Genomic DNA, 19509 nt, shown 5'->3' on the forward strand with positions numbered 1-19509 from the left:
TTTAATTCTGGATGGGGAGGTGTGTGCCGTCTGCTGTAAGAGGAAAGGAAGATGTTGCTTTTTCCTAGCAGAAGAATTTTCTCCATGAAGTAGAAAAGGTGTATTCTTTGTTCTGAGGTGTGGAATTACCCTGAGGTGTAGGAAGAGTGTGAGGGAGGATGTATATCCAAGTAATGGAGACAGTACACTTTTCCTAGTGTTTTCTGTACATCTAACCCTGCCTGCTGTGAGAGCTCAGTGTGTCTGCTCGGGTTAACACTTTGCTTTCCAACACAGAATGCCCCAGAGGAGGCCATGGACATGTACCAGGAGCTGCACATGTGGGATGAATGCATTGTGGTGGCCAAGGCCAAGGTACAGAGTACTGCTGCACTGGCCTATAGGCTGGTCTTGCTTGGTAGATCTTCTGGTTGGGAGTCCATTCAGGGTCTGTTCTTTTCACCTACCCTACCTTGCTTCTGCTTAGGAGGGCTCCAAGTAGAAGGGAAAGTTGCACTGGTGTAAGTACAGACCTGGATGGACAGGGAGAAAAGCTACTGAAATTGGTTTAGGAGTATCTGTGGCTTCAAAAAAGAATGGGTAGTGCCATGGTACCCAGTGCTGGCTGATAACCAGGCAACAAGAGGCCTGGTGCTATGACCAGAGCCTGCAGGATGAGCTGGACAATATCTCATCCTCCCCAGGACTCCCAGTTCTGTGTTTCTCCACAGGGACACCCGATGCTGGAGAAGTTGCGTCAGGGTTATTACCAGTGGCTGCTGGACACCCAGCAGGAGGAGAAGGCTGGGGAGGTCCAGGAGGGCCAGGGTGACTACCTGGCAGCCATCAGCTTGTACCTGCGGGCAGGGCTGCCAGCCAAAGCAGCACGGCTGGCCATGAGCAGGGACGAGCTACTCACCAACGCGGATGTCATCGACAGGATCTCCACTGCGCTGGTCAGAGGGGAGCTCTATGAACAGGTGAATGCCCTTCCCACTGGGCTTTCAGTTTAGGGGCATCAGGGCCCTTACCCCATCCTCTGCACTGTGAGACACAGGGGGACTGAACTGGAAGGTACCAGAGGTAATTCTGGGTTGATGAGGTTGCAGTTAACATTTATGAGGAAATCCCTGTTCCCGCTGTACGTAGGTGAGGTCTAGAATTACTCTTATTAATCAGGAAAAAGATCACATCTGATTGGTGACATGTCTCCAGAATATAGAGTGTCAATAATAGTTAAGGAATGGAGGAAGACAGGAATCAACAGGAACAGAGTTGTGAATCTAACTGAAAATTTGATATCACTGTGGAAATGTCAGTGCTTCCTCATATCAGAATAAAATATGGTATGAGGATGGTCTAAATGGAAAAGTTAAGGAAGCAAAACAAAGGAGTTGAAGACTGTCTGTAAAGCCATGAATATCATAAAGAAGGGATGTGATTATTCTCTGTGTCTAATAACACCAAAAATAGATAACTTATTGTGAGGTGGCAGTTTTAAAACCAAAGGGTGTTTTTTTTCATAGCACATCGTGTTAATGAAAGAAAGCAGTGCTGAGTCTGCCTACTGCTCAGTATCCTGGCCAACAGTGGGCTCTGGCAGGGGCTTAAGAAATAAGCACCTGCCAGAGGCACATATTTAAAATGAGCATAAAAAACAAAGAACAGGGCAGGCAAATACAGGGTGGCACTTCCTCTAGTGTATTTTCCCGGTGTTCAGCATTTTGCAGCCTGTAATGTACCTGAACAGTTCTACTTCTGTGTCTCAGAGCTATTGGTAGATTTTACTTCTATGAGCTTGTCAAATTACTGCTTGAACCACATGTAGATTTTAAGTTACAATTTTGGCTATGAGTTACCCAGTTCAGTTAGATGTTGTGTGAAAAAAGACGCTGCTTTTTGTTAGCTTGTTTTATGTCCCCTTTATAAATTACATTTCTTTAGTCTCAACTTATCTTCAGCATTTTCTGGCCATTTCAACACAAGACAACTTTGTGCTTTTTCAAACCTGTCATCTTTTCTTAAGCTTTCAGTTGAAAGAATAACTGGAGCTCCCAGCTACTGGATGTTGTTACCAAAAGTATAAATAGTCCAAAAATTATTAGACGAATCACAGAGGTAGAGTCTGTCAAAAGCCATTAAATATGATGATGTGAGGGCATCACAACAAACTCAGGCAGCTTCTACTGTGCAGGTTGTCAGAGATGGACCAAGAGAGGAAAGGCTGGTATATACTTGCTCTGTTTTTACTGTTGTTTAGATGTGTGGTCTTGCCACCATTCAAATGCTGAAGGGAATGAGCCTTTGGTCTTCCAGGATGGCTGTGCTGGGGTCAGTCAGCAGGAAGGACAGTGGTCTTGGCACATGCTGTCATTCCTAGTAACTTGTCAATCCCCATACACTGGTTAGTGGGAAAGCAGAGCTGGTGCAAGAGTGTGCATGAAGCTGGTAGGGTGTGATGATGTGGGGGGTGGTGGCTCTGGAAACTGACAGCTTGTGTCTGTCACAGGCTGGAGACCTGTTCGAGAAGGTTGGGAATGCACGAAAGGCTCTGGAGTGCTATGGCAAGGGCAGTGCCTTCCTGAAAGGTACTGTGCTCAATATGTTCCTCCCACTCATCTCCAGCAGGAGCCTGGCTACTCTGGCCTGGTGGCAACATGAAATATTGCCCTGGAGCCTGGAGATGCCTGGATGCTCTGCAGCTCCCACCCATCATACTATTCAGTGTATTTTCACATAGTTGCACTAGCACTTGCAGTCCCAGGAAAGTGTCTTGTTCCCAAGACCTTGACCATGCTGACTGCAGCAGCATGGATTTTACCCAGCTCTCCACAGGGTCTAGGTTGCTGGGTAACCCATGGGAGCTGGAGTGGCTTAGGCAGTCACCATTGCACTCCTCCTGTGCCAGGTCCAAGGCCCATGTTTGCCCCACAGTTCTGCTTCCCTGCTGGCCTCAGCATTAGAGCTCTTGTGTCCCCTTACAGCCGTGGAGCTGGCTCGCCTGGCATTTCCTGCAGAAGTTGTGAAGCTGGAGGAGGCCTGGGGAGACCATCTGGTGCAGCAGAAACAGCTGGATGCTGCTATTAACCACTACATCGAAGCCAGGTGGGAGCAGGGCAAGGCTGCATCAGCAGCAGGGTACTGGCAGGGCATGAAGTTGATACCTTTGCCTCTCTCAGCAGGGGATTTGCCTGAGTAAGCCCCCACTACCCTGCTTAGGAGTGCCCCACTTGCTTGTGTGCACTAGCCTTCCCACATCTCTCCCAAGGTCTTACAGGGCTGGTTGCTCTTCCCTGCTGTCCCAATCCTTTCATCACCCTTAGCACTGCCAGTTACTCAGCTGCATCATGCTCCTCTAACTCAGGAAGCTGAATGAGGCAGCAGAGCACTCGAGTCTCCCTGGCACAGTGTAGCTAGAGGAGATGACTGCTGCCTGGCTCTAAAGGCTGATGGGTTTGGTGCCAGGTGCTCAATTAAGGCCCTCGAGGCAGCTTTGGGAGCCCGGCAGTGGAAGAAGGCCATCTACATTTTGGACTTGCAGGACAAACAGACAGCAGCCAAATATTACCTCAAGATTGCCCGGCATTATGCAGCTTTGCAGGAGTATCAGGTGAGGCCACAGACACAGTCACCCCTGCTCTGTGTTTTCCCTGGCTGTACTGAGTGTGGTCCTTTCCTGGCAGGTTGCAGAGGAGCTGTACATCAAAGGAGGCCAGACCAAGGATGCCATCGACATGTACACGCAGGCTGGGCTCTGGGAACAGGCTCACAAGGTAGAGTGAGAAGCCAAAGCTTCTGTGGACCTCACCCCACTTGGTGAGATGTCTTCCATCAGCAGGTGTTAGTGCCTTGTGCACCTGATCTACCAGGACTCTTCCCACATACATGTGCAGGGACATCCAGAAGCCAGCAAGAAACCAGTGTTCCCATCTGACCTTGGCCTTCTCTCTCTCACAGCCCCATGTGGTTGCACCTCTGGCACAAATGGCCCTCTCCAAGAATTGGTCCTGTGTGCTTTGTGACAGTGACAAATGACTGCCCATTGTTTGCAGAGTATACAGCACAGATACCTATTTGTCAGATGGGAAGGAAATATGTTTTCCCTTCTCCTTCAGTGTCATGTGTCAGGAAGTTGCTGTTCATTTCTCCGCTGTGCATTCCTTTTGGCAGCTGGCACTCAAGTGTATGAGCCAGGAGGAGGTGACAGTGCTGTACATAACCCAGGCCCAGGAGATGGAGAGGCAGGGCAAGTACAAAGAAGCAGAGAGGTGAGTTTCCTTCAGTACTGGTGTCAGCCCAAGACTGAGCTCTGAAAAATTAGCTGTAGTGAGGAGAAGCCCTTTCCTGGGTTAGAGGGAGAATTTGGGACTGGGGTTTGGAATGGTGAGAGGAACTTTCTCCACGCATAGAGAACAGAAGCTGGTATTTCAGGATGTGGAAAGGTTTCAGGGACTGGTCTTGTCCTTGGCTGAGCTGTTTGGATGTGCTTGTGTTGCCAGGCTGTACATCACTGTGAATGAACCCGATCTGGCCATCACCATGTACAAGAAGTGTAAGATGTATGATGAGATGGTTTGCCTAGTAGCCAAGTACCACAAGGACTTACTTGGAGATACTCACCTGCACCTGGGCAAGGTGAGTGCATCTCATGGCAGGGGATCAGCTAAACCAAGCAGGGGCAAGATTGTTGTTATGGACGAGGTTTTGAGATCGCTTAAAAAAATCAGTGGCAAGGGTATGAGCAAAAGTCAGGTTTAATATTAAGTATCAAAGCAGAACAAGTTTGTTGTCAAGATTCACTCTACTGCTTACAGGACAGCTAAGGCACAACAAGATAAAACCAGGAACAGCGAAACCAAACAAAGTCCAGGCAATCAAAGAAATTAACTAAGAACTATCTATGAGGGTGGGTGGGTGTGTGTGACAAAAGACAGTGTGGGCAAGGATAAAAAAGAACACAGCCTAAAAGCTCAACAGCACTCAAACATAAGAGTACTTTAATTTAACTTACACCTTAAGACTAACAATTTGACATAGGAAAACATTTAACTTACATGTGACTTAATTTATGGCTTAACAATCTAACAGAGGAATAACACTTAACAGCATTGGCCTAACTTATAACTTTGAAGTTATACATAGAAACTCAGCAGAAGAGTAACATTTAGCAACACTTAGCTTATAACTTTTATAACAGCTTAGCAAAAGAACAACACTTGGCAGCATTCAAGTTTATAACTATAAGTTAACCTTACTTACAGGCCTAACTTACTTAGATATCCAAGACGCTGAAACATTTAAGAAAGCCGCATTTCTCCCAGATTTGCTATAGCATACGTGCATCTTTATGCACCCAGACAGAAACAGTCAGTGCCTACAAGGTACCTGTAAAAAATTCCCCCCAGAGGTCAGTGAAATCCTCACTTTGGAGGCCTTTGCATCTCCCAGTGGGTGAAGGATCAGGCCTCAAGTAGTGAGCCATTGGCCCAGGACACACTGTGTTTTGGCAATGCTCCAACAGCAAACCTGAGGGTTTGCTGGCTCTGCAGGGTGTGCCCCCCAGAGGGAGGTTGCTGGTCACAGCTCAAAAGGGTCTCCTTTTGGACTACTGTTTGTAGGATCACAAGGGCTTCAGTCATAACAGTGCTACATCCTGGCCAGAGTTTGGGTTGGCATTTTCTTTGAAAGCGTGAGAACAGGAGCGTTATGCTATTCAGGCAAGAGGAATATTTTCCAAGGCTGGTCATAAGGAAAACAGAAGCTCATTAAACAGCAGCAGTTCCTTGGAGCAAGACAATGTTTCTGATGAGCTCAGGAAGAGCTGAGCCCAGGTGGTGTTTTCAAGGCCAAGGGCTAACAAGCATTTCTCAGCTCACACTGCAGCCTGTAAAGGAGAAGGGGAGAATGCACAAGTGTCCACACAAGTGTCACTGCCTCATTGCCTCTGACTGCAGGAGCTGGAGGCAGAGGGGCGCTTGCAGGAGGCCGAGTATCATTACCTGGAAGCCAAAGACTGGAAGACCACAGTGAACATGTACAGAATGAATGACATGTGGGAAGAGGCATACAGGGTAATAATCACTCACAGCTCCCCACCTGTGCAGGGGTCAGCTTCTGGCTGTGGGGTCCTGGTGGAAACTGCTTTGATCAGAACACTTAGTGTACCCTACCCAGCCTCAGCACTGCCCCAGCCCTGGAGCCCTGTGGGCCTCCCAGCCTGCAGCATTGCAGCCCAAAAGCAGGGTTTGACCCTTGGCCTTTCTGCTGGGCTTCCTTCCTGGAGGCACTGCTCTGCCCTGATCACTGCATCTTGTTGTACCTCAGGGATGTTGCTCTGGCCACAGCCCCCCAGCACTGCTGTCCTCCTTCCTGGGCTCCTGTGGAGTGCTGGGTTCCCTCCTGCTGTCCAGGCAGTGATGTGGCTGTGCTGAGGCAGCAGCTGTTCATCTGCACCATGTGTGCCTTTGTCTTACTGTCCCTCTCACCAGTGCAGTGGTGCTTGCAGAAGGGTTTGTTGGGAGGGAACAGATGATTTTGGGATTCCTTCCTGCTGGCAGGCAGCACGTGAGAGGGGCTCAATCTGCTGAAGGTGAAACATACAATGGGTTTTTCCATTTCCTTTTCTTTGCACAGGTGGCCAAGGCGTATGGGGGTGCAAACTCCCATAAGCATGTGGCCTATCTGTGGGCAAAGAGCCTGGGTGGAGAGGCAGCTGTGAAACTCCTCAGCAAATTTGGACTTCTGGAGATGGCCATTGACCATGCAACAGACAGCGGGTATGCAGGTGCCCAACACCTCCCTCCCCTCTGCCTAACCAGAGAAAAACACATGGGCCAAGATAACTGTGTGCACATGGTACCTGCAGATCCAGAAAATGACATGTCTTCCCACCCCACCATGCTTCACACAGGCCTTCCACATCCTTGACCCATCACACTTCTCATCTTTGTGTCAGTCTCTCAAATGCCAAGTCTGAGCTGGCAGGCAAATTCAAGTTGTCCCTCAGCCTCTGCAGGGGAAGGCTTGTGAGATCCTCTGATCATGAGAGGAGGTGCTCCTCATGTCACCATAAGTAACTGTCTGCCACAACAGCTTTGGCCCTGCTCTGCAGCTGGCCAGGTGTCTGCCTGTATGGCCATTCATTACTGCTCTTTCTGAGGCTCCCACATCTCTTGGCTCCTGCCTTGGGCTCTAACAGCAGGTGTGAAGGTGCCAGATTTCCTTAGCAGGGACTCTAAAAGCTCCTGGTCAGGAACAGGAGGAACAGACAGTGCTAATTCACTTGGGGACCCCTGTATTCCTCCCCTCCCCTCCCCTCCCCTCCCCTCCCCTCCCCTCCCCTCCCCTCCCCAGTGTCTTGTGCTCTACTTGATGTCTTGTTCTTGATGAAGGCATACACAGCACGGTCCTTCTCTCTTTCATTGCAGAGTCTTCGAATTTGCTTTTGAACTGGCCCGCCTCTCCATGAAGCAGAAGATGCCAGACATCCACTTAAAGTATGCCATGTTCCTAGAAGATGAGGTAATTTTCCCCCTGGAACGGTGCAAGTTCTCCAGTCCCTCAGGTAACTGAGCAGTTGTCCCTGGGCTGCTGCAGCAGTCGCAGTTGTGGCTGCATTTCCAAAGGGCTCCATGATGACAGTGCTAAGCTCCACACACCTGTGTTTCATAAATGCTGCCTTGGATGAGTAGAGGAGGTCATTGATGATGCCAGAACAGGAAGGTGTGCAAACAAATCACTTCTTCTCCTCTAGGGCAAATTTGAAGAGGCTGAAGGAGAGTTCATTAAAGCTGGGAAGCCCAAGGAAGCTGTGCTGATGTACGTGTCCTCCACATCCTGTGTGTCTGCTCTCTCCGTGCAATGCCACCCTGGTGCCTCTCCAGCACTGGGCTGCTCCTTGTCATCCTTGTTGTTACACCTGGTGTCCCTGGTACATCTCATCCCCAGGTTTGTGCATAACCAGAACTGGGACGCTGCACAGCGTGTGGCTGAGGCTCACGACCCAGACAGCGTGGCTGATGTGCTGGTTGGACAGGCACAGTTTGCCTTTGAGCAGAGAGAGTTCCAGAAGGCAGAGGCCTTCCTCCTGCGAGCACAGAGACCTGAGCTGGCCATCAAGTACTATAAGGTGAGTGAAGTCTGTAGCAACATCATTGGCTTCCTCACTGGACAAGAACCCAAATTAGATGAAGGAGTGAAATTCACCTCCCAGCTCCCCCTGTCAGCTTAGTAGAGAAACTATTTACTCAGGGTTTCTGGAGGAACTGAATTCTGGCCTGAGGACTGAACCAGTGGATTTCATATGATAGCTTTGTTCTGTCACAGTTCTGGAGGATGTATCCTGCCAGATTGTGGGTGGTCCTTGGGGTAGCACAAGTGGGTGCATTTGGAGGCTTAAGTGTCTATTCCACTGAGGTGGCTGGAATGGATGACTGTGTTCCCCTGAGGTGGTTAGGGCAGTTGGACAGACACAGGTGCCATTCTCAGGGAGGAAAGAGTGGGGTGGTGCTACTGTGGTTGTTTCTTCTAGTCAGTTCTCTGGGAAGATGAAGATGAGGGGATAGGTGTGTTATGTGATAGCAGGAGTGTGGAGGATCCTGGTGAACCGGTGAGAACTTCTCCCCATTGTGCCTGTGCAGGAGGCTGGCATGTGGAGCGAGGCCCTGCGGATCTGCAAGGAATACTCGCCTGGTCGGCTGGGAGAGCTGCAGGAGGAGTGTGGCAGAGAGACTGGCAAGAAAGGCTCCAGGTAAGGAGTGCTGTGGTCAGGCTGCAGGAAATAACCTGGAAGCTCTTCCCCATGGCCATTTTGCTGATACCTTTCAGAGACAGCCTGATGGGATCCCTGACATCCACTTGTTTCCTTCTTGAGGACTCCGGACTTCTTACTGCATAGGTTTCCTATCATTCTTCCTTATTTCTCTGGGAGTCTTATTTTTGCCATCCAAGATCTCCCAGATGGCATCTTGCCCCACTTACAAATCTCCATGGTCTCCTGTACTGCCATTGCATCTCCCCAGGGTCCTTGGTCAGTTCTTTCCTCAGCCCTGTTCATGTTCTCTGCCACATGCTCCGCTCTGTCTGAACTCCCTGCTTACCTGCCATGTGCACCTCCCTGCCCACTCCCTACACGCTGTCTGCAGGATCTCTGGCAGCATCCCCATCCTGCTCACAGCCTGCATTCCTCCTGCAGTGGAACTGAAGGGCTGCTGGAGCAGGCACGGGAGTGGGAGCAGTCTGGGGAGTACGCCAGGGCCGTGGACTGCTACCTGAAGGTGCGGGATCCCAGCAACAGTGTCCTGGTGGAGAAGTGCTTACTGAAGGTACTGTCAGGGGCTGGGATTCCCTTCACCTGCTCTTCTGCCTGGGAGCTCTTCCACAACCTGAGTGCACCTCAGAGATCTGTGTCACTACAGGGCTCAGGAGAGCCTGCAGGGCTGAAAGCTTCATAGCTGTTCTCTTGAGCCATGACAGGCTGTGCTTATCCTGCATGGTGCTGCCTCCCTTGCTCTGGCACCTCTGCCTGTGGCAGGCCCATATCTCTGTGCCCACAGCTCCCTGCACTGCAGAGCTGCACTTTGTGATTCAGCCCTTGGTAGAGGAGCACCTTCCTGTGCTCTGTGCCACCAGCCTTTGTGCTGTGTTCTTGCTCATGTCCTTCTACCAACTTCAACTACAATTATGTCCTTGTCTGATCTTCTCCCGTGTGTGAAAGTAGCTGGGCTTTGCTCCTCTGACTTCTCGAAACGATCTGCCATTTCTCCCCTTCCTCCATCATACAAGTGCTTCCAACTGTCAGTCTTTTAGCTGGGACTGAGCACTTCCCAGCTTCATCCCACTCTCCCACCATTTTCATCAATTGAGCTGCTGACAATTTCTCTTCACAGGCTGCTGAGTTGGCTGTGAAATTCTTGCATCAGTCACAGAGCATGGAGGTGACACGGACTGTAGCTCCTCAGCTGGTGGCCATGAAGAAATACAGCATGGTGAGGACTGGCTCCTGCCTCCAGGGTTGCTGAAGAAGTAGTGACATTAGAAGGGAGAGCTCTATCCAAGGGAAGGAGGTCAAGTCCTGGGGTGATGGGTGGATGGATGGCCTCATCTAGAGGTAGGCCATGCAGAATCTTCAAGGAGGATGAAAGAGGGGAATGAATCAAGTCCTGGAATAGTGTGAGAGAGCCAGGCCTTGGGAGAAGGCAGGAAGCGGAGGAGAAGCTTATCTTTTGGGAAGAGACTTTCTGTTGTGTCTGTGTGCTGGTCCTGCACCAGCTTCAGCCTGGGGCACAGGGAACCCTTGGAGTTTTGCCTCCCATGGAACTGTCTCTGGCCCTGCAGGCAGCTGAGCTCTACCTGAACTTGGACCTCATCCGAGAAGCTATTGATGCCTTAATTGAAGGGGAGGAATGGAGCAAAGCCAAGCACACAGCCAAGGAGTTTGACCCCAGGTATGCCCTGATCTTTGCAAACTACACCCTTCCAGTTCCCCTCCCACCCCCAGCTGGTCCCCTGTCCTGTCCTGTTGCCCCTAGGTTTCCTGGATTCTTCCCACAGTGGCTTTCCCACACTCAGCAGGGCACATTCTCCGCAGCCACCCTTCCCAAGCCATTTAACATTCTGACACTTTCCTATTGCCACACATCCCACTGAAACTGTTATCCCCTTTGGTTTCACCCCCATCCCTATCTCCCTTTCCCTTGCCATAACTCAGTGCATGCACTTCCTTCTGAAAGCCCTGTGAGCCCTTATTCTCCTCACATATTATGTTGTGAAGAGCTGCTCAGACCCTTTCCTTCCCTGTCCATCTGTGCACCAGCAGCCTGCTAGCACGACACAGCACAGCTGCAAGTCTGCTAGTTCCAAAGTTGAATCCGGCCTCTGCACTGCTGCAAGACATGAGTCTTGCTGCCTTTTGGGATTCTTTCTACCTGCAGGTCAGAGGAGTACGTGGATCAGCGTTACAAGGAGTATTTAAAAAAACAAGGAAAGGTGGATTCGGTACGTATTTGGGATGTCTGCAGGCAGGGGAGTGATGTCAGGACCTGTGCAGATCCTGGGGTCTTTTGCCTGACTATGAGTACGAGTGAGAAGTCTGTGTGTGCCTGTGAGCCATGGCTACTGCATGCCAAACCACAGAATCATGGAAGGGTTTGGCTGGGAAAGGACCTTAAAGCTTACCTCAAGCTCATCTCATTCCACCTCCTGCTTTGGGCAGGGACACCTTGCACTAGAGTGGGTTGCTCAAAGCACACATTGCTAGGTCACGTCCAATTTGTTGTCCACCAACACCCCCAAGTCCTTCTCCTCTGTGCTGCCCTCCGTTCTCCACCCAGGCTGCATCTGTGCATGGGGTTGTCTGACCCAGGGCAGCACCTGCCACTTGTTTGCCTTCATAAGGTTCACATGGGCCAACCTCCTCACCCTGAGCAGGTCCCTCTCAGTGGAAGATGGGTCACACAGGCTCTGTGATTTCATGCTGTGAAGGGGAAGAGACTGTATGTCTGGGAAAAAAGACATGGCTGACCTGATGCTTGTGTGCATGTGACTAGGGAGCCCGGCCTGCACAATGAATTCATGGCTGTTTCCATCCTCAGCTGGTGGGAATTGATGTCATGGCAGCTCTGGATATATATGCAAAGCAGGGGCAGTGGGAAAAGTGCCTGGAGGTCGCAGCTAAGCAGGTGAGTTCTTGTGTGAGCCCTCAGGGACAGAGCTGGGCTCCTGGAACGCTGCAGTGGGTGGGCAGCATGGAGAGCCACTGCAGGAGCTCCACACCACTGTCCCCATAGTGGCAGTGAGGCTGAGTGGGGAAGTGCTAGAACCTGGAAGCATATTGTGTTTAAATTTTGTGATTAATGGAGCATTGGAAGAAGCTAAATGAGTTGTTTGGGCTGGAAGTAATTGGTACCATGGAAACAGTGATCTGTAGAAGAAAGGCTTCTTTCTCTGTGTTCTTGAGAGAGCAGTGGTGTCAGTCAGAATGAGACATCCTAGTCAGGAAAGCAAATCTGATGTTTTTTCAGTTTTACTGATCTGAAACTAACAAAATTACCTCATCAGATTAATAAAATGCAGAAAGCAAAATGAAACTATTTTACAGTGCTCTTTCAAGGGAGTAGCAGGAGAACACAGCTCTCGATTACCAGGATGTACTTTGAGGCATGGTTATTGATTGGTGATTGGCTATTAAACAGTTATTGGTTAAATGGCTGCTGATCATGGAGGTAACCAAGGGTGAGCAGTTCTTTGGAATGAGATATTGGTTCAGATTGAATAACAGGGCAGCCTTGGCATCGGCATCTGCAGTTAGTAGGGACATCACAACTTGTCACTCAGGCCAGCTGAAGCCTTGGAAAAGCACTGGGAATGTCCGGGACTGTGGTTTTATAATTTTGGTCCCGATACCCTACGTTTGGATTCTACTAGAGTGAACTTGGTGTCTCTTAGACTTGGGCTTCTCTGTGATGCAGATGGTCTCTGATGAAGTCGTTGTCTTGGGAGGCTTCCCTGTTGATATTCTGCTTATCGGGAGCCAGAGAATACCTGCACACTCCATTTAATGGGAAACACTCACTTTATTGTATCGGGCACCACAAGGCCACACTGAGTCTGAGAATATCTTGGTGTCTGCTTTTGCCTCCAAGAGAGCATTTGCATGATCCTTTTCCATAACCAGTGCAGAATATAATCACTGTGACTCAGCTGCTCTACAGTGATTGTGCAGCAAAAATGGGACATTTATTAAAACAGGTCACATACCAGACTTAACCTTTATCCCAGGCTATGCTGAACACAGTGCTCCACCAGCACCCATCTGGGTGTTGGAGTTCTGGACATCTGCTGGGACACTCGTCCTTCTTCTGCATAATAAACTTGCTTCCATTGCTCAGTTTTTAACAGGGTTGCACATTTTGTGCCATTTTCTTCCTCTCATTGCTATCTTTATGCATGTGTGAAGCAGTTCTTTCCTCACTTGAAATTCTGTAAGGCCAACAGCAGTTCTCAGCAGTGTCTGTGGGATCAGCAGCACTCTAAGAAGGCCTGCAGTCCTGGACCTGTGACAGCGTGTGGGTAATGGACTAGAGCAGCTTTGTAAATTACAAACATCTTCACCCAGGGTTTTAGTTACTTTCTGTGTTAGACTGAGGGCTGCTTTACAGCTGGTAGCCTGTGTAATGCCACCGGGCCGTTTCTAGCCGGATAGCGAGATCTATGGGGACCAGGGTTCCTCAGGTGAGCAGTCTGGGCCGGGCAGCTCAGCCTTCCGCAGGCCAGGTGTCCGAGCCCTAAGAGCCCTATAGCCTGGCACCTCAGCAAGCTCAGTGATTATCTTAGTGATTTTCAGCTCTTTTATAGTTTCAGCTCTTTGCTTGCTAAGGTGCTGGCCGCAGTGGCTTCCACAGAGCAGACGGAGAGAGAGGAGAAGGCAGCCTCAGAGATTCCACGATGGTTTATTGGCAGGGGGTTCGCGAAGGGTTCCGACGGCAGCTCTTCTACCAGAATGGGCCAGGGTGGCTGCTTATATAGGGTTAGCGGGGATTGGGAACTGACCAATTGTAAGGGTTAGGGAAACTAGCCTATAGGGTCACAGAGAGATAAGCTAGGCCAGAGGACCTAAGTGAGGACTCCAGGCTTAGCTATTCTGACTCAGCATTTCCTTATCTCTAGGCTTACATCCTCCACGGGGCCTGAGCCATCTCAGTGTCCGCTACAGTAGCCTTGTTGACACATAATAGAGGTGCTGCATCCTTCAGGTGTTTGGCAGTATTCCTTTGGCAAGTGGTGGGGAGCTGCAAAACAGCTGTATTTGCATGTGTGGAGAGTCAGCACAGCATCAGCCAGCCAAGACAAAGGTGTCAGTAGGGCCCAAATCTAACCCAGGTGTGCTTGGGGCAGTCTGGCTCTGATTACCTGTTTCACCCTTTGGGACTCAGGTGTGTGGGGTTGTGCACACATGGCTGAATCCATCCCCACCAAGTTCATGAGCCTCATGCTGTTGATTTCCCTGTGTCTTCTCCAGAGCTATCAGGTCCTGCACAAGTACGTGGCTCTGTATGCCACACACCTGATCTGTGAGGGCTGCTGGGACAAAGCCTTGCACCTGTATGCCCAACACGGGGCACCTGCCAACCCACAGGTAAGGAGGGCATTCCCAGCTGGGCTGTCCAGGGTCCTGTGATCTGCTGCATGATCAGGCTCCCAGCCTGAGCTGGATTGCCTCGAGTTCAGCATTCCCAGCCCTGCAGTGGGTTCTTCCAGAGGAAAGAAGGAAATCTCCCAGCTTGTTCTCCACAGGAAGGTGCAGGGGAAGTTGAGAGTGTGTGTGTTCGTTTTGAGCACCTTGAGCACCAAGTTCAGAACAAAAGGAACCATTTGCCTCTTCTCTGAGAGCATTGGCTGCAGGAAGCATCCTTCCATCCTTCCTCATTTGCCTGCCTTGTCCCCAGCCCCCCTTCCAGCCAGTGGCCTGCAGCCCTTTTCTTGGCCTGTGCTTGGCAGCAGGAGAGCTCTGGAGTCTGCTGACTCCTCATCTGTCTCCTTCCACACTTGTGTCCTTTTTGTTGCAGAATTTCAACATCTACAAGCGTCTGTTTGTGGAGATGGTGAATGCTTCTGGCAGGAACTGTGCCGAGGCGTACTGCGGCTGGGCCGAGCTGCGGGACGTGCTCCTGGCTCTGGTGAGTGTGGCCGTGCACCCCTGCCTGCTCAGCTCCTGGGGGGCTTGACAGCAGGGAGAGGAACCAGTCCCTTGACAGGTGGCATGGACAGTGTTCTTAGAACACAAGCTAAGATCAGAGAGCTGGCAGTGCAGACAGTAGGAAAACAGGATCCTGGGAAGTGGATGTGGCTGAGCAAGAGAAGGCAGAGAAGCAGACCCTGTGCTCCAGGCCAAATCCTGGGAGTGGGTCTGGACACTGGCCCTGGCAGAGCTTCAGGTGTCACTGCAACATGAGGGCTGTCCCGACATCCTCTTCTCGTCCTACCCCGCAATCAGCAGATTGCACAGGGAAGGCACAGAGGTACTGAGCCTGGAAAATATGAATTCTCTGCATGGAGGCCGAGAGCCTTCTGCTCCTCGTTCCTGTCCAGAACACCTCAGCCAGAGCCATTATTGCCTTATCTCTGTTCCTGTCCCTACTGCGAGCATAAGCAAAGTCAAAAAATCCTCCCTTTGTCCATGCAGGCTCACCCCTGCTTCCAGTGCTGGCTGTTGTTGCAGTCCTGCTGACTCCCCCTGGCTCCCACAGCCTCCTTCCTTCAGCGTTCTTTCAGACCCAGAGCACCCAAGGCCCAGCCCTCGTCCAGTCCCAGAGGTGTCTGGATATTCCAGATCCTTCTCTCTCCTGACTTCCCTGTCTCACGTGGATGACGAGTGCCCTCGTGCTCTCCTGCTCTCATTTTCTCTTCTCAGTGTGAAAACTTGGTGAAGTGCAGTGAGGCAAACACTGCAGCGCACGAGGAATTTGAGAGGATGCTGCTGATCTCACACTACTGCGCCGCCCGCTCCGCCGCGCAGGGCCTGAAGCAGCTGGTGAGGCTTTGGAGCTCCTCTGCCACGTCACCACCCAGAGAGGGGAGCCCCAAGGGCATCTGCAGGTTTGGGGCTATTCATAGGTCACTCTTCCCATAACTCACCCATCATGGATGCTTGAGAATGGGACTGCAGTAACCTGGGAGCCCACCACTAGCAGGTGGAGCTATAGGTGGTGTTTTCTGCTTACCATGGGTTCTGTCCCAGCCTCTGTGGCTGAGCTGTAAACCAGGGCTGGAGCTGAGCCACTTGTGAGAGCAGAGGTGCCAGTAGAAAATTAGGAATCACAAAAAGTCAGATCTTCCCGAGAGGGATGTCTTCCTCTCTGCTCTCCTGGGCTCCAAGAGCTGCTGGGCTTCACACGTGGTCTCCTGAGCAGATCATCTGCCCAGGGCTTCAGCAGGTACTGGTGCTGTGTGCTTGGCCTCTTGGGGGGCTTTGGGAGCTCGTGGGCCTCTGTGGGGGCATCACAAGGCCCTGTGACTCTTTTGGAGTCTCGTGTGTGCTGAGATTTGTTCTTGGCCTCCCTGCTGAAGTCTTGATCCATGTGATATTGTGGAATTGTTCTAGAGCTCTGGATGGATGTGCTACTAGAGTTGTGATGGAGAAGGCTGGGAAAAGGAAAAGAACCCCAGTGAAAGCCACAGGGAAGACTGGGACTTCCCCATGGCTTTGTGTGTGGATGTTGGGGGTTCAGAGACATGTCAGACAGCAAGAGCCAAGCCTGATGTCTTGGAAACCTGTACAGATCTCCACAGCTGTGGAAGGTTGAAGGGCTGGGCAGTCTATTTGGGACCATGAAGAAGGGGTGGCCTTGACAGTTCTTGTGTGACAATAGGTATCTGGCAGCAGCAAAGGAAAATTACCCTTCAATTCCTCACCCCTGCATCAAAATTCTTGCATAATTGCATACAAGAAAAAATTTATTGAGACTGTGGCTGGAATAGATTTATGGAGTGGCTGGAGAGTCTCCATTCCTTGAGATGGTCAAAACCTGACCAGGCATGTTCCTGAACCAGGCATGTAGCTGCCTCTGCTTTGACTGGGGCTAGGGGCAGAATTTGGAAATTGCCAGCAATGTCAAGCCAGCAGTGCCTTCCAACCTCACCTGTTCTGTGACTTAGATGGGGGATGTCTGGGTGTAGCTTCTTGTGAAAAATAGCCAGGCTTATAAAGCAGAAGAATTTCACCCTCACGTGACAGTCCCATGTGTCCTGTAGTGAGGGAACTCAGGGTCAGGAGTGAAGTTTTTGACCTTTTTTACCTGTAGGGCACGTGTGGGTGCAGAGTCCTTGCTGTGAGTCTGGGGGGATCTCATGAGATCCCTTCCAGCCTGTTTTCTCTTTGCTGAATGGCTGTGTCTTTGCTCTGTGCCCCAGGACACCATGGCTGCCCAGCTGTCCATCTCCCTGCTGCGCCACACAGACCTGCTCCCTGCAGACAAGGCTTTCTATGAGGCTGGGATGGCTGCCAAGGTAAGAGCTGCCTGCCTCTGCACCAGGGAAGGACACAGGACACCCTGGGCTCGGGGGTTGTTGGCTTTATCTTGCCAAATCCTGGACTCTCACTGGAGGCTGTTCCCCTCAGCCAGTGAGCAGATGGGACCTACAGAGCCAGGGGTGGACAGAGGCCATGTTCTGCCTGTGTCAGTGTGGATGTGGGGCTGCTCAGCTCTGCTCTTCATCACCCAAGTGTCTGACAGTCTGCCTGGGAGCTGTGACACATGGCAAGGACAGCAGCCTGTCCTCACTGCCTGGGCTTGGCTGTGCAATAACAGAATCATGGAATGGTTTAGGTGGGAAGGGACCTTAAAGCTTTTCTTGTTCCATCCCCTGCCATGGGCAAGGACACCTTCCACGATGCCAGACTGCTCCAAGCCCATCCAGCCTGGTCATAATGCCTGTCTCCATTCTGTGGGACAGCCTGTGGTGATGAGCTGGTTGGGCACTGTGGCACAAACAGAGCCACATCCTTCCTAGCCATGGCTCTGGGAGAAGAACTGGCTGTGAGGATGAGCTGCCCAGTCTCACTCAGGGTTCCCCTCCATACCAGGCAGTCAGCTGGGAGAGCATGGCATTTGTCTTCCTGAACCGCTTCCTGGACCTCTCAGATGTGAGTATGCTCCGTGGGGGAGGGAGGGCTGGCTCTCCAAAGGGCAGTGGCACTGCCATTGCTGCCACAGGGCCACCACAGACCCCCAGCCTGGCCAGGGCTCACCTGAGGCTCCTGCAGGGCAGCACATTGGAGCTTGGAGCGATGGGGAGAGCCCCCAGACCCCACCTGGTGTGTGCCTGGAGCAGGGGGCACGCTCACCCTCCCTGTGGGAGGACCTGCCCTGCAGGGCACCTGCACAGCCCTGCCCCAGTCACCCCGGGTGTGCCAGTGCCACTGTGTGCATGCAGCAAAGAGCACGCTGGCCTGACAGTTCAGGCCTGAAATCCTCATGGCTGCAGATGCCTTTACAGCTTTCAGGGTGATCACTCAAGTTGTTCCAAGGAAAGAAAAACTGCTTGGGAGGTGCAGGCCATGACCCAGTGCTTTGGCTGCTGTGATACAGGACTCTGGAGTCCCCTCAGTCCCTTGCTTGTCCAGCAGGCTGGCCACCAGAAACACCAAATCCAAGGGAGCTGACACATCTCACTGTGCCACACTCTCAAGTGCTGTCAGCAGCAGCTGCGGTAAACAAAAGCACCCAATTCCATCTTTCCCTTCTTCAAGGCCACCTGCACAGGACAGTCTGAGACACTGCAGAGTGTGGTCATGGGTGACAGGAGGGCCTGGTCACCACAGCACCAACAGGCAGGGGCATCCTGGCCAGGAACTGTACTGTGGGCTCTACAACCAGTACTGCCCAGTGCTCTACTCCTTCTTTCCAGGCCATTGAAGAAGGGAACCTGGATTCCCTGGACCATTCTGATTTTCAGCAGACAGACATTCCCTTTGAAGTGCCCCTTCCAGCCCATCAGCACGTGCCTGTGAGTGTCACCTGTCTTCTTCAGCAGTGGTGCTGCTTCAGGGCCTCTGAACAGGGACTGGGGTGGGGCTGGGATTGGAGAGGCTGCAGGAGACAGAAACGGACCCAGAACTGGCATCTTTTGCCTGTCCCTCCAGTGTGAGCACACACACACACATGCACAGACTTGTGCACACAGCTGCATACACAAACGTGTGCACAGATGTGTTCTACACACACACATATTCCTGTACACACACAAACACACACACACACCCACACCTGTACACACACATATACCTGTACATACACACACACATGCACAGAAGTGTGCACACAGCTGCATACACAAACGTGTGCACAGATGTGTTCTACACACACACATATTCCTGTACACACACAAACACACACACACACCCACACCTGTACACACACATATACCTGTACATACACACACACATGCACAGAAGTGTGCACACAGCTGCATACACAAACGTGTGCACAGATGTGTTCTACACACACACATATTCCTGTACACACACACACACAAACACACACACACACTCTCTCGTGCTCCCCAGCACACACACCCACACCTGTACACACACATATACCTGTACATACACACACACATGCACAGAAGTGTGCACACAGCTGCATACACAAACGTGTGCACAGATGTGGTACACACACACACATATTCCTACACACACACAAAAATACACCTGTGTGCACACACACGCCTATGTATACACACAGACACACACACCTGTACACACACACAAAACCACACACCCCTGTGTGCACACACACATATACACACACACCTGGGTACACACACTCAGACACCTGTACACACACACACAAAAACAGACACCTGTACATACACACACACACACTTGTGCTCCCCAGTACACACACACACCTGTACACACACATATACCTGTACATACACAAACACACACACCCACACACTCTCTCTCTCTTGTGCTCCCCAGCATGCTCACACCTGTACACAGACACTCAGACCCACTCTCTCTCTCTCTCC

At 51.2% G+C, this 19509-nt stretch overlaps 1 protein-coding gene across 3 annotated transcripts in view; it reads left to right on the forward strand.

The window, feature by feature from the left end:
• Window positions 1–19509, forward strand: part of IFT172 (intraflagellar transport 172) — a 38577-nt gene that overhangs the window by 17205 nt on the left and 1863 nt on the right. For 2 of the 3 annotated variants that reach the window (XM_084201772.1, XM_084201774.1), the window contains 26 exons: window positions 277–354; window positions 711–959; window positions 2489–2567; window positions 2964–3084; window positions 3445–3589; window positions 3663–3752; window positions 4150–4247; window positions 4479–4614; window positions 5934–6050; window positions 6613–6755; window positions 7407–7500; window positions 7733–7797; window positions 7927–8107; window positions 8619–8728; window positions 8852–8875; window positions 9173–9302; window positions 9867–9965; window positions 10315–10424; window positions 10911–10974; window positions 11571–11657; window positions 13997–14113; window positions 14544–14654; window positions 15389–15508; window positions 16888–16983; window positions 17561–17620; window positions 18385–18483. In XM_084201772.1, the coding sequence (XP_084057898.1) occupies window positions 277–354; window positions 711–959; window positions 2489–2567; window positions 2964–3084; window positions 3445–3589; window positions 3663–3752; window positions 4150–4247; window positions 4479–4614; window positions 5934–6050; window positions 6613–6755; window positions 7407–7500; window positions 7733–7797; window positions 7927–8107; window positions 8619–8728; window positions 8852–8875; window positions 9173–9302; window positions 9867–9965; window positions 10315–10424; window positions 10911–10974; window positions 11571–11657; window positions 13997–14113; window positions 14544–14654; window positions 15389–15508; window positions 16888–16983; window positions 17561–17620; window positions 18385–18483 (2823 nt within the window). The remainder of the gene's footprint in view (window positions 1–276; window positions 355–710; window positions 960–2488; window positions 2568–2963; window positions 3085–3444; window positions 3590–3662; window positions 3753–4149; window positions 4248–4478; window positions 4615–5933; window positions 6051–6612; window positions 6756–7406; window positions 7501–7732; window positions 7798–7926; window positions 8108–8618; window positions 8729–8851; window positions 8876–9172; window positions 9303–9866; window positions 9966–10314; window positions 10425–10910; window positions 10975–11570; window positions 11658–13996; window positions 14114–14543; window positions 14655–15388; window positions 15509–16887; window positions 16984–17560; window positions 17621–18384; window positions 18484–19509) is intronic. The other variant, XM_084201773.1, reaches the window with a different exon arrangement.

Source organism: Fringilla coelebs (assembly GCF_963513975.1).
Source record: "Fringilla coelebs genome assembly, chromosome: 3".
Taxonomy (NCBI): domain Eukaryota; kingdom Metazoa; phylum Chordata; class Aves; order Passeriformes; family Fringillidae; genus Fringilla; species Fringilla coelebs.